Source organism: Oryzias melastigma, linkage group LG15 (genome assembly GCF_002922805.2).
Source record: "Oryzias melastigma strain HK-1 linkage group LG15, ASM292280v2, whole genome shotgun sequence".
In the NCBI taxonomy this organism is placed as follows: domain Eukaryota; kingdom Metazoa; phylum Chordata; class Actinopteri; order Beloniformes; family Adrianichthyidae; genus Oryzias; species Oryzias melastigma.
The window spans coordinates 6021608-6033572 of NC_050526.1; the positions used below are offsets into that span (position 1 = coordinate 6021608).

The 11965-nt window shown below is 36.9% G+C and overlaps 1 protein-coding gene across 1 annotated transcript in view; it reads right to left on the minus strand.

The window, feature by feature from the left end:
* LOC112161398 (carbohydrate sulfotransferase 15) overlaps positions 1 to 11601 on the minus strand; it is a 17492-nt gene extending 5891 nt beyond the window's left edge. The window contains exons 1-2 of the mRNA XM_024296480.2: positions 11344 to 11601; positions 704 to 1309 (exon numbers count right to left, since the gene is read on the minus strand). Coding sequence (XP_024152248.1) covers positions 704 to 1177 — 474 coding nt within the window. The 5' untranslated portion in view covers positions 1178 to 1309; positions 11344 to 11601. The remainder of the gene's footprint in view (positions 1 to 703; positions 1310 to 11343) is intronic.
* Positions 11602 to 11965: the final 364 nt, after the last annotated feature.

Here is an 11965-nt window from a genome sequence, read left to right on the forward strand (position 1 = left end):
ACATTTTAGCTATCTATCAGCTTCAGTGCTTTTAGCTATCAACTTCAGCATTTTGAGCATCTTTAGTGGCCAAATTCAGCTTACAGCATTCACACTAGCATTATCGCAGGTAATTATATATATATACAGTTTTTAGTAAGTTTAAAGCTAATGATGGTTAAGATTTGTGCTTTACATCGAGTTTGCTCAATACCTTATTAGTCGACTAATCAGAAAAAATAATTGGTGATTAGTCGACTATTAAAATAATCGTTTGTGGCAGCATTACACTCAGGAGCAACTTATTTGTAAGGTTTTTTTAGACATAAATAGGCTCATATATTTGTGATTTTCCCAGTAAAAACTGGTTGTCCTTTAGCGGTTGTTTCCTCAAACAACCACTAGAGGGTGCTGCTTCTGAGTATAAGTATTTGACACTGACAGCAACAGAAGAAGAAGTGTAATCCAAAATAAACTTGGAAGAGAATCTGATTGTTTTCCTCTTAAACTTCGAAATTTTTCTAATGCACATCAAAAGATTAGTATTCTTTTTTTTATTTTTTTGTATTTACTTTTTTAGCTTTGCGGATTTGTTCTGAAATGTCAGACTTTTCTCCTAAATAGTGCGCCTTATATATGGTTTTCTTCTTCTTAATTAGACAAAAAATAATTTTTTTGCTGTTGCGACTTTGATAAATACGGTACAAAAAGTCAACAATCTTACATTAGAATCCGTCTCTGTGATTTCCTTTTTATCCGGCACCCTCCGTGGTTTGTGTTCCTGAATGGAGCTGATGATCTTCACCATCAGTTCTGTGCTCATGAAACTCTTTTCAGTAGAAACGTCTTCCCCTGCAAATGCACCTGTTGGAACGACCAGAAGACTGGGCCGATAGGAAGACATGAGCGGCATCCTTCTCTTGTCCAACATCAGCGTGTACGAAACCATGATGAGAAACGCCAGCGTCAAACACAGGAAGAAGCTGACCACTTTCGCTTTGGAGAAGCGCCTCAGGTTGGTCAAAAACGACAAGGGAGCGCACTTGACATCCAGTCCATGTGGGGCATTTTTATCCCTAAAGTCCAAAAACGTCCGGACTGATCGCTTCCCATAAATTACAGCCAGAGACAAACTCTGCAAGCTGTTAAAATAGTCTGTTTGTGTGTTGCTCCCATGTTTGTCGTCTGATGTTGGCATGCTGGTGTAGACATGTAGACGAGGAGAAAAAAGCAGAACTACTCCGTAAAAAGTTTAGCCTTCAGCACAAGGAGTTGCCTCTTTCCGTAGGTCTTCATTTCTCTTTATTTCCTCTTTTTAGCGGAAGGTTTTCTGTAAAACACAAGCAGTTGTTAAATCACATTAAAAAGTCATATCCTTCATTGACACACCTGAATGTAATTTTAACCTTGGTCTTTTTATGGAAGTGCTAACCTCAAAAATGCTGTGTGGTCTTCATTAACTAAGGTTCTTTCAGGGTCGGTAAAAAAAATTCTGCTATTTAAAGCTAAAAACACATCATTATTTCTTGCAAACTAAGAACTGGTTTTTTTATCCTGTCATTTTTTTTTTCCTTTTAAAGATGAGGAATTTTTATACAGGACTAAGTTTAGCACTGATGCAAAAGATTATGTTTGCACAATTTCCAAAGAAATAAGGAAGTTGCATGTTTCTACTTGTGTAGTACTTAGGCAAACATGGAGTTTATAGAGTTAAAAAAGCCTAAAGTTTTAATTTTCTTAGCATTTGTCTCTTATATGTATTTTTAAAAAAAATATTTTTAATAACATTTTGAAAACCATGTTAAATGCAAAAGTTTACTCTTGTTATTTTAGTCTAATTGTTTCAGCTTGTGTCATTTTAGTGCACTAATTGTTGCCTAAGAATCCAAAAAACGTTTTTTTTCTGGGGGTTTAAAAGAGGGAAGAAGAATTTCAGTACAAAATTTAAAGTGTTTTATCTGTCTATTTAATAATTCAACATAGCTCCACACATTCTGGTGAAAGTTGGCTGTTCACCGACCCCAGAGGATTAATGATTGTGTTTTCATTCATGCCGGACCTTAGCCAAGATTTTCTGGCGTTTTAAATGAGAAAATGAGCAGGAAGACTTCCATGGAATTCTGGGGAAAACTATAACTAGAAACAGGCTTTCATGTTCACCCTAAGTGTGAAATTTGTTGGTTTTGTTAATTTATATTACTTTTTCTGGCTCAATCCACTATGGTAAGAATGATGCTGTTTCCAATTTTTCACTAAAATAAATTAAATTAAGTCCCAGAATCTAAAATTCCCAAACCTTTTGTTATGTACCAATAATCAAGTCATGCTGTTGCTGTTATCCCTCCAGAGAATACTTTAGTCAGTCACTATGACTCTCAATTAAAAAGTTTTTATTTTTTTTTTCATATATATATATATTACGCCAATTCATCAATTGATTTTTTTTTTACATTCAGATATCATTAGTATCAAACAGTTAGGCCACTAAATATATTACTAATAACTCATAACAAATCTAACCACAAAATGGATTTGAAAACGTATATTAGAAGAAAAGTCCTGCCTCTCCTTCTGTGATTATGATTGTTTTAGTAAAAAAAAAAAAAAATCACCAGATGTTGCCCTGATTTCTGTCTGGAATATTTCTCTAATACCATCACACAGATTCTGTCACTTATTCCACATTCCCACTGAGCGGTCCGGGCCAGACTGGACAGGAACCAGAGCGTTTCCATTATAAAATCAACCCATTAGGGCGGACCCATTCAGACCTTGTTGGTTGTAGATAAATGGAACAGACCAGTTAGGGCGGAGCTACAGTGAAATCCATTGATTGGCAGAAATAAGGGTCCTACCAGCACTTTTCTCGACTCAAGATCCAAGCTGAAGGTTCTGTCCTCTTTTCAACTGTTTTTTCCTCAATCTTTTATGCAAAGAATATTAAACTATTTCCTATAATCCCCCCCTTATCCGCAGGGGTTAGGGTCCTGACAAATCCGCAAACATGGAGAACTGCTGTAATCACACTGTTACGACTCACAGTTTCGTCACCGGTGCTTTGATGGTCCAACGCTCAATGGAAATGCTCACTTGAATTGCCCGGACTATTCTAAACCGGCCAGGAGCGGACAAGGAGGCATTTAAGTCCCTCTCCAATCATCCTTTGATCTATTTCAAAAGTCTTCCCAATGGTCTTTAAATTACGATTATGCAGCTTTTAGCCAAAATTTCAAAAATTCAAGGAGCAGCAGTAGTTCATTAGAAATTTGTCTCTGAGTTTAAGATGGGATTGTTGGCTCCCTTTCCCCTCCCTGTCACTAAGAATTCTGTTTACACTCTCTAATAGCATCACACCTAACATTATCAGTGCAACAAAAATGGTGAGTAATGTCTGAGCTATCCTGTCATACAGTTTTTTGATAGGCGCCAGCTCAGACGAGGAAAACAAAGTCGTACTACATCTAGTCGTCTCCAAGTTGATGCTTCAGAATTGCATTTTCATTTCTTTTTCTAACATCTGCTCCTGATTCACAATGTTTTGACATCCTCAGAAATGCAACTTTGAGCAAAATTTCTCCTAAAATATGTCCACCATCATCAGAAACAAGAACATGCTAAAAACACAATTTTCTTTTTTGTTTGTTGTCTTTCGTTCCTTTGTATTTAAAAGTTGACGTCAAAAACACGAAACAGAACTTCAGATTTGTCTCTATTTTATGTGTACACACTTTTTTTTTTTTTTTTTACTTCATGACATTACCTTACAGAGAAACCGCTAAGACAAATATTTTGGTCACTGTCACTCAAAGCGCTTGAGCTCCTGCTTCTGCGTGTTTCTCTGCTCCCTTGTTAGTCTCTGGAACATTTAGAGATAAACCAAACAAGGAAGAGCACCGGCTGCCTCCCTCCTCCTCCTCCACCATGACCGACATTATCACAGTGTGTGCTGGGATTCACAGCATAAACAGAAGTTATGGGAATATCTGCTGCCTATCAGTAAAATCATAACATTTTGTGGTATTTTCTGACATTATCTAAAGGTTAAAAACCAGAATTGTGATTGTAAACAATTCTGTTGGTTTTTTATCTTTTTATTATAATGACAACATGCTTAGTATGTCAGGAGAGGCTTGGAGTGGGCAAACAAACAATGAGGTTCATTATTTTTAATAAGCTGCAGCTGTATGAATCACAGACACGTGTCGGCTTTGGAATTCAAGCAACAATATAACTAGATTTCAGCTGTTATGATTGCTAGGGTGCAAGCATATGTCATGATTCCTTTATGTTTTTTTTTGTTTTTTTTTTGCAAAGGAAAAGGCAGATTTTACAACATAGAAATCAGACAAATATTCATCTATCAGTTCCACTGCATATCTGTTCAGGTGTTGCTATGACGCTTTTTGGCAAATTTACAACAAATACTTAAAGACATAAAAATCATGTTTTGGGTGTTTTCAACATGTTCTTATAGCGTGATTCTCTCCTAAAACTGCCTTTCTGAGTATTTCTATATTCAAATTGGAATGAATCAGGAGCAGATTAAAAAAAGTTTGTGGGCGGGGCAAAGTCTCACTGCTCCGCCCATGTAAACAACTATATTTACGTATTAATTTTTCTCATCTGAACGGGCTCAAATCTGTACGGTTGGAAAGCTCCAATACTGCAATTTTGCTGCACTGCTAATGTTAGGTTGATATGCTGTAAATAAAGGGATGATGGGATATCAGTGGAGGCTTACTTCCACACCAAAAGTCCTGCTCACATCTCAGAGGTGAATTTCTGATGAACTCCTGCTGCGTTGCACAAACTTTTGTCCTAGAAAACAGCAGTTTTTTACATTTTGGTTAAAAATAATTATAGTTAAAGATCACTGGGAACAATTTTACAATTGATAACAATTGTAAACAATTGACAAGCCTCATCCTGTGCAGAAAACGAACTGCAATTGACAGTTAGCATCCCTACAGGACACTTTGCAGAGAAAATACACTTTTGTTTTGAATTGTCCCTCAGTCTATTTAAGTGTTTTCAGGTCATCTGCTGTATTTTTGGTCTCCATGGATTCTAATATAGTTTGGTTAGCTTAATTTAGTGAATGTTTTAAGTTCCTGTCACCAAGCCTGGTCTCCTCCTACCACTACCACTTCCTGGCACAAGTGTTCAACAATGCATGGATAGCTTATCCATTATGTACTGGACAAGGAGGGCGGGGCTTCTTCTTCTATTTCTGCTGTTTACTGGTGCATGTCTGCCACATACAGATGGACGAGGCTTGGTGTGAAATGCCAAAGCAGTGCAAATATTAACTCATTTTTTTTCTATTTCAATATATGAAAGACTTGATTTCATAATTCTGCACAAACTGCTAATAATTTATCCTCCATGATCATATTTTTATACGGTTGGAACTTCAGTAACGTCACAACCGAAACCTTGATCAGTCAAAGGTCAACTGGTTTAGCTTTCCACCCCACACGTTTTGTATTTAGAGCCCAAAAATGGTTGTAAAGTTTTGTACATGCATTTGAACTTACGCAGACTTTTCATTGGAAGCGGCCGCTTGACCGTGTGTTGCTGAACGTAGCTTAAAAATCCTTATAACACGAAAAAAATCATAATGCCAAAAAAAGGAAATGGGACAGGTGTCGTGCTTGGGGTAAAGACAAACAAAGGCTGCAGACTGAACTGAGGTACGTTTGGGTTAAGACACGTGTCAAAGTCAAGGCCCGGGGGCCGGATCCGGCCCTCCAGATCATTTTATTTTATTGTTATTAATGGCTCAATGTTATATTGCGCTTATTTCTAATTTTTATAATTTTGACAAAATACATTTTTATAGATTATTGAAAGTTATTTAAGGTTTAAGTTGATTTATTCTGGAATAATATTCCTGCCTTTTTATTATTCATAATTATGTTAAAAAGTTATGGTTTTAAAGTTTTTAAAATGGGCATTATGCTAGCTTTTTGGACTATTGTGGCATTTACTAATATTTTTTAGGCTGCTTTGGAGTTTAGCTAATATGTCAGCTACATGCTAGCTGTTTTGGCTAATTTAGACTTTTTTTGTTTTTTAGGGTGTTTTTAAGTTTAGCTAATATGTTAGCTACATACTAGCTGTTTTGGCTAATTTAACCTTTTTCTTTTTAGTTTTTTAGGGTGTTTTTAAGTTTAGCTAATATGTCAGCTACATGCTAGCTGTTTTGGCTAATTTAGACTTTTTCTTTTTAGTTTTTTAGGGTGCTTTTAAGTTTAGCTAATATATCAGCTATACATGCTTGGCTAATTTAGACATTTTCTTTTTAATGTTTTAGGGTGTTAAGTTTTGCTAATATGTTAGCTACATGCTAGCTGTTTTGGCTAATTTAGACATTTTCGTTTTAGTTTTTTAGGGTGTTTTTAAGTTTAGCTAATATGTCAGCTATATGCTAGCTGTTTTGGCTAGTTTAGGCTTTTAAAAAACAATGTTGTGCTGTTTTGGAGTTTAACTAATATTTGAGCTAAATGCTATCTGTTTTTGCTAATTTAGGCTTTTTTCATTTTAGGCTCTTTTGAAGTTTAGGTATCATAAATTAAATAAGCAATTAAAGCCAACTAGAAGAGAAGCAACTATGTCAACTCAACATTCACACAGCTATTTAATCATTCATTTTTTAATAAAATCTTCACTAAAGCCTGAAAAAGGTCAAATCATTTTGGAAACTGGCTTCATTCATCTCATCAACTTGGACTAATCCTCCTTTTTCCTTTCTACTTCTTCACCAAAAGAACATTTTTTGGCTGGGTAGGAAGGCCATTTGGCGAGGCAACTGAAGCACGAATACAGTCTAAACATGAGGCTCATGCCAAGAAAAAAAATTTACTTTATTAAACCGCTTGTTTCACCACGCTAACATCTGGAGCGCAGATATGATCCATCCTACACCTCAGTGTTCCTGCTTCATGTCAGCAGCATCTGGATCCTTGTGGTAAATATGGTAGCTAGTGATTTGCTTCAGCAAAATTATAAATGTACAACTTTATTAATAGAAATACAACCTGTTATTTAGCAAATGTTGAGAAAATACTGTATAGATGTAGAGAAAATGGACAGTCTGGGGTAAACTTGATATAGAAGCGTTGTCATCTATAGGGTCAGTCCTATTTATTACAATATTTTTAAAGCTTTTTTCTTTTTATTTGCTTTGTCTGTTTGAAGAAGTTTGACATTTCAGGAGGTCGTTAGCAGTTTACCTGTTATTCTGTTGGATTATCATGACAGTTCCATGTTTTTAGAAATTTGGATGGCTCATCCTTAACATGCCGTTTTTGAACAGTTTCATTTCTCACGTGCCAGATCCTCTTGTTTGTTTCTGTGTGTTATCTCTGTTTTTTTTTTTTTTCCAAACTGGGTTTTAATTTGTCATTTTCAGATGAAGAGCTTTGGTTTTGTGTTTCATTTTCTTAATAAATTGTCTCTTATCAGCTGCCTTGGGGTAATCCACAATCACAAATCCTGACAGATTCTTTAAATAATAGTGTTTTTGTTTCTGTTAAAGTTCTGGCTTTTGCAAAAAGTTACTGCTGTGAGCATCAATCATTGGCAGCATCTGTAGAAAATGTTTTTCGTTCTTCTAATTTTAGCAAAAGACAAACTTGCACAATGTAGAAACAGTTGTTTTTACGTCTTTGACGTCTGCGTATGGATGGAAAAATACAACAAAACTATGTTTTTATGTCAATTTATTTGTTTAAATTGGAATAAAAATCTAACGAAACCATCAAGAACCACTAAAGTTATTATTTTTAAGCTTTTGAAGCCACTTTCAATACAGCATAGAATTCACAAATACATTTTAAGTCCCATTTTGACCATTTTATGAGCTATGGTAAAAAGTCTTTAATTTTAAGCCAAAATCATAAAGTCTGTAGAAAAGTTTCTGAAGAGCGGCAGTGAGTAAGTCTCCCCTCATTTCCCATCATCCTTTTGTTTACACTCTCTCCTGCTAGCTTACAGCCGCTCACAACCCCAACATAACGTTAGCGATGCAACAAAATTTGGCCAGATACCAGCCCGGATGAGAAAAATAAAGACGTACATGGATCTATTTATCTGCAAGTGAATGCATCAGAATGGAGCAGAACAGGATGTTTGTGGATTGTAACGCCTACATCACAACTATAAGTGTTTTCTAACAGCATTTTTTCAAAAGCTCCTGATTCACAACAATTTAAAGAAAAAAATACAATTTCTAAGCTTCATTTTCTTTATATATGTCTTCCATTATGAGAAAAAAATACACAAAACAAGTTAAAAACACAATTGTAACTTTAAAATAAAGCAGTTTTATTACTAAGGTGTTCTTGTGTGTGTGTAACAGGATCAGTTGTGAGTCCTAATGTGCATTTCAAGTTTCACGCTTTTCCTTCGACTCTATTGTTTGCTCCTTCTATTGATAGGTCACATATTCTAATACATATTAGATTCAATATTTTTACTTGTACTTCAGGTATAATAAAAAAAAACAGGACATGGGTGGATTTTTTTTCTTCGTGTCTCGTCTTGAGCTCATCTGCATTTGTAGTTTTAGCCGAACAAAGACAGATGCTGACAGAACCTGACGGTTTTAGATTGTGTGTGAAAGTATGCTCTGTTTGCTCAGAATGCAGCAACAGGCCTGCAGCAGCCTGTCTGTAACGACTATTCATGCTTCTGACCTCCAAACAGCCCGTATTAGTCTACTGGCCACAGAACACAACATATTCCACTCTGATTAAGATCTGATAGATGCAATGGAGTGCAGTGGCCACATGACAAGATTAACCAAAGCTGAACCCGATTTAGTGACATGTCTGGGCCGGCTGAAGGGGTACTTGCAGCAAAGCGTAGATAAATACTGAAGATTTAAGAGCAAACAAAGTCAACTGGCTGATAATCTGCACCACTGGTTGTGTTGATAATCTAATAAAGCCGACTTTTTCTTTATTTTGAAGAAAAAAAAGCATCAGACGAGAATTTAAGGGTGTATTCAGAGTGGAAAAGTCCTTTTTTTCGGATCGAGTCCTGAACCTTGCATTTGGTCCGACTGCCTTTCAACCGAAAAAACCAAAGCTTGTAAATAAAACCATGTGACTAAAGATTTATTCAGTCATTGGGGAGAAAGGGGGGAGCAAAGCAAGGAGTGAAAGAACAAAGGAAGTCTTAAGATTTTCAATCCCTGCTGGAAACTTTATATTTGGCGGATAGATTTTAAATGTGTATCAACATCAGTTTTTGCTGCAGATTTGGTAGAGTGGAGGCATGCTGCAAGGTGGTTACCAAGGAGAAGTTGACAAAGACAGTACACTGATAAGATCTTACGTCACATAAGCCTCGTTTCCACTGTACTGAGCGGTCCGGTAGGAAGTGGTACAGTAAGGTCCAGTTAATTCTGGCGAGCGTTTCCACTCAGTGGTTTGTTTTCATGTGTAGACCGCTAGCATGTCGATAGCTTACTCTGTATTACACCGTTGCCAAAGGATGGCACGGAACGTTTGCAGTTCCACCGCAGACCGGGCCTTGCTGTTGTTTGCAGGCATTTTCGATATGGATTTAGGAAACCACGTAAACCTAAAAGCTTACAAACGTTAGAAACGTTAGCTTGAATGAGCGCGATATTGACGCTTTCTAATGTCGTCATCACCTTCTGCAAATCAATGGATGGCTACAACCGTTCCATTCTACTTTTCAATGGATCTACAACGATGGGGGACCCTAAAAAGGACGGTTTGGTGGTGAAGCTTTGGCGGAATTTCAATAAAGAAGATCTACTTCCTCTCAATCATGCAGGGTTTTCATCGTAATGCTTCGCGTCATCACTTGGTTTGGACTCCTCGACCCCCTTCTCCTCCTAGCTCTCCGATTTGCCGTGGTCCTACCTAACCACCATCAGCTTCTGGACTCTGGGTCTCCTCACCTGGTCCAAGTTGCTTCTCCAACCTCATTCTCCTCCCGACTCATCGCGGTTCTGCTTTGAACTGGTCCGGGTCTCTTCATGTGGCCCAAGGTCATCATTAGCCAGCAAGACTTCTCCAGCCCAACCACCAAAAGACTTCTTATTTACACGCTACGTTAAATTCCATAGCGCCTGGCTACGGTGTCCTTTTTGGCTCAGTTGTTCCACTCTGAGAACAGAGTCTATTCAGACTGAGACCACCTCGAAAAATGGGTCAGAGAGCGGTGAAACCAGGAGTGTTGAAACCAGCTCTATTTGTGTGTATTCAGACTGAAAATTTGTTCCAGATTATGATCAAAACAAAATTAAAATTACATTTTAATATGATACAACCCAGAAGACAATGAAATCTGGTAAGAAACGGGGACACTGAAGCATTTTTTATGACTCTACAAAAAAAAAAGAAAAATCTCAATTTTATAAAGTGAATTTGAATTGCCATTACTGTTTTATTTGCTAACAGAAAACAAAACAGATTCCTTCAAAAAAAATTGTATTTGAGCCAATTTTCATCAGTGAAATCCACATTTTAAATAAAGTCATGCATTCCTCCTACTCTCCTTTATGTAATCACTGTTATGATTGTTTGTAACATCTCTGGTGGATTGCATCTTCTAGAATTAGCTAAACACGTCACTTCTTTGGCTCTGCTAAACTTTAACATAAACGCCCCAAAAATCTGCTCCATAAATTCCACCTTGCCAAGCAAAGCCGAGTGCCGTCGTTACTTGAAGGTTTATTCTTGGGTGTGTGCACTTTGGAAATATGGACATGTTCTGTTTTCCAACAACACATCCATCTCGTGCTTTCCCTCAAATCTTGATAAACTGACAATAAAAACAGTTTAAGGATTAAGGAACTACATTAAATGTCTATTATCCCATCAGAGAGAGAGATTGCTTTCTGAGCGATTCATGGTCTGGAGAGATGAGACAATGTTCCACAAGAAGAGCACATCTGAGCACGGAGTTAAAACGCCGGTGAATGTAGATTTGCCAGAAATCCATTCTGTTAAGAAATGTTGTAATCTTGGTAATCACGTGACTTTGGAGCCATCAATTTTAAGATTTATCTCTGTATCTCATGTTCTTAATAAACAAGACATAAATAGTTAGAGTCTGGACTTTCAGTCTTCCAGGGAAATGTCACAGAGATCTTCTGCAGCTGTTCTGAGCAGCAAAACAACTCCAGTGAAGTCAGATTTGAGCAATGCTGAGGCTCCTCAGAGACATTCCAGCCCACATTGGGAAAATCTGACTTTCTGTTTGTTAGGGTTTTTTTCCCTTCATGTTTTTCTTTTTTCTGTTTCAAAATTTAACCAAAGTAATCACATAATTAGTTATAAGTAAACTAAAGACTACACTCCTGAAGTAAATAGGTAAACTTACTGGAGTTGAGTCGGTAAAATTCCCAGCTGCTCATGAGCAAACAGAGTCCATGGATGGATCTGACAGGCGTCAGGACAAGCAGTCGTTTGGCTCCAGCGCTACACTCCTCTGTGTTCTCTGAACCCGGCGATGCTGAAGTCGAAGAGACGACTCTCCTCCTCACTGCCAAACTGACGGACATCCCCCGCGCGTCACGCAGGAGGCAGGATGGATGGGAAAGGGAGGGCGCGCGTTTGGAGCAGCGCGCGCGCAAAAAATAAAAAAATAAAAAAAATAAAACGACTAATCACGGAGCGTTTGATTGGAAAGGGTTTATAGGAACCAAACTGCTGTGATAACAAGTCAAACCTTCTCTCTTAAAATATTAATATGCATCAGTTCAAATTAGGAAACAAAAATGTTTCTGTAGAACTTTGATTTGGATTTAAATATTGTTTATTTCAAGCATAAAAAACAAAAAAAAAGCTAAAATGTATATCTATATCAAATATATTGGAAAATAAACATGCATAAATCCATATATGTAAATAATAGTTAATAAATAATTAATTGTCTTAATCATAGACACATTTTTGAACATTAAGTTTGTCCAAAGAAGTTTACCTATTTGCTTAAAATGGAA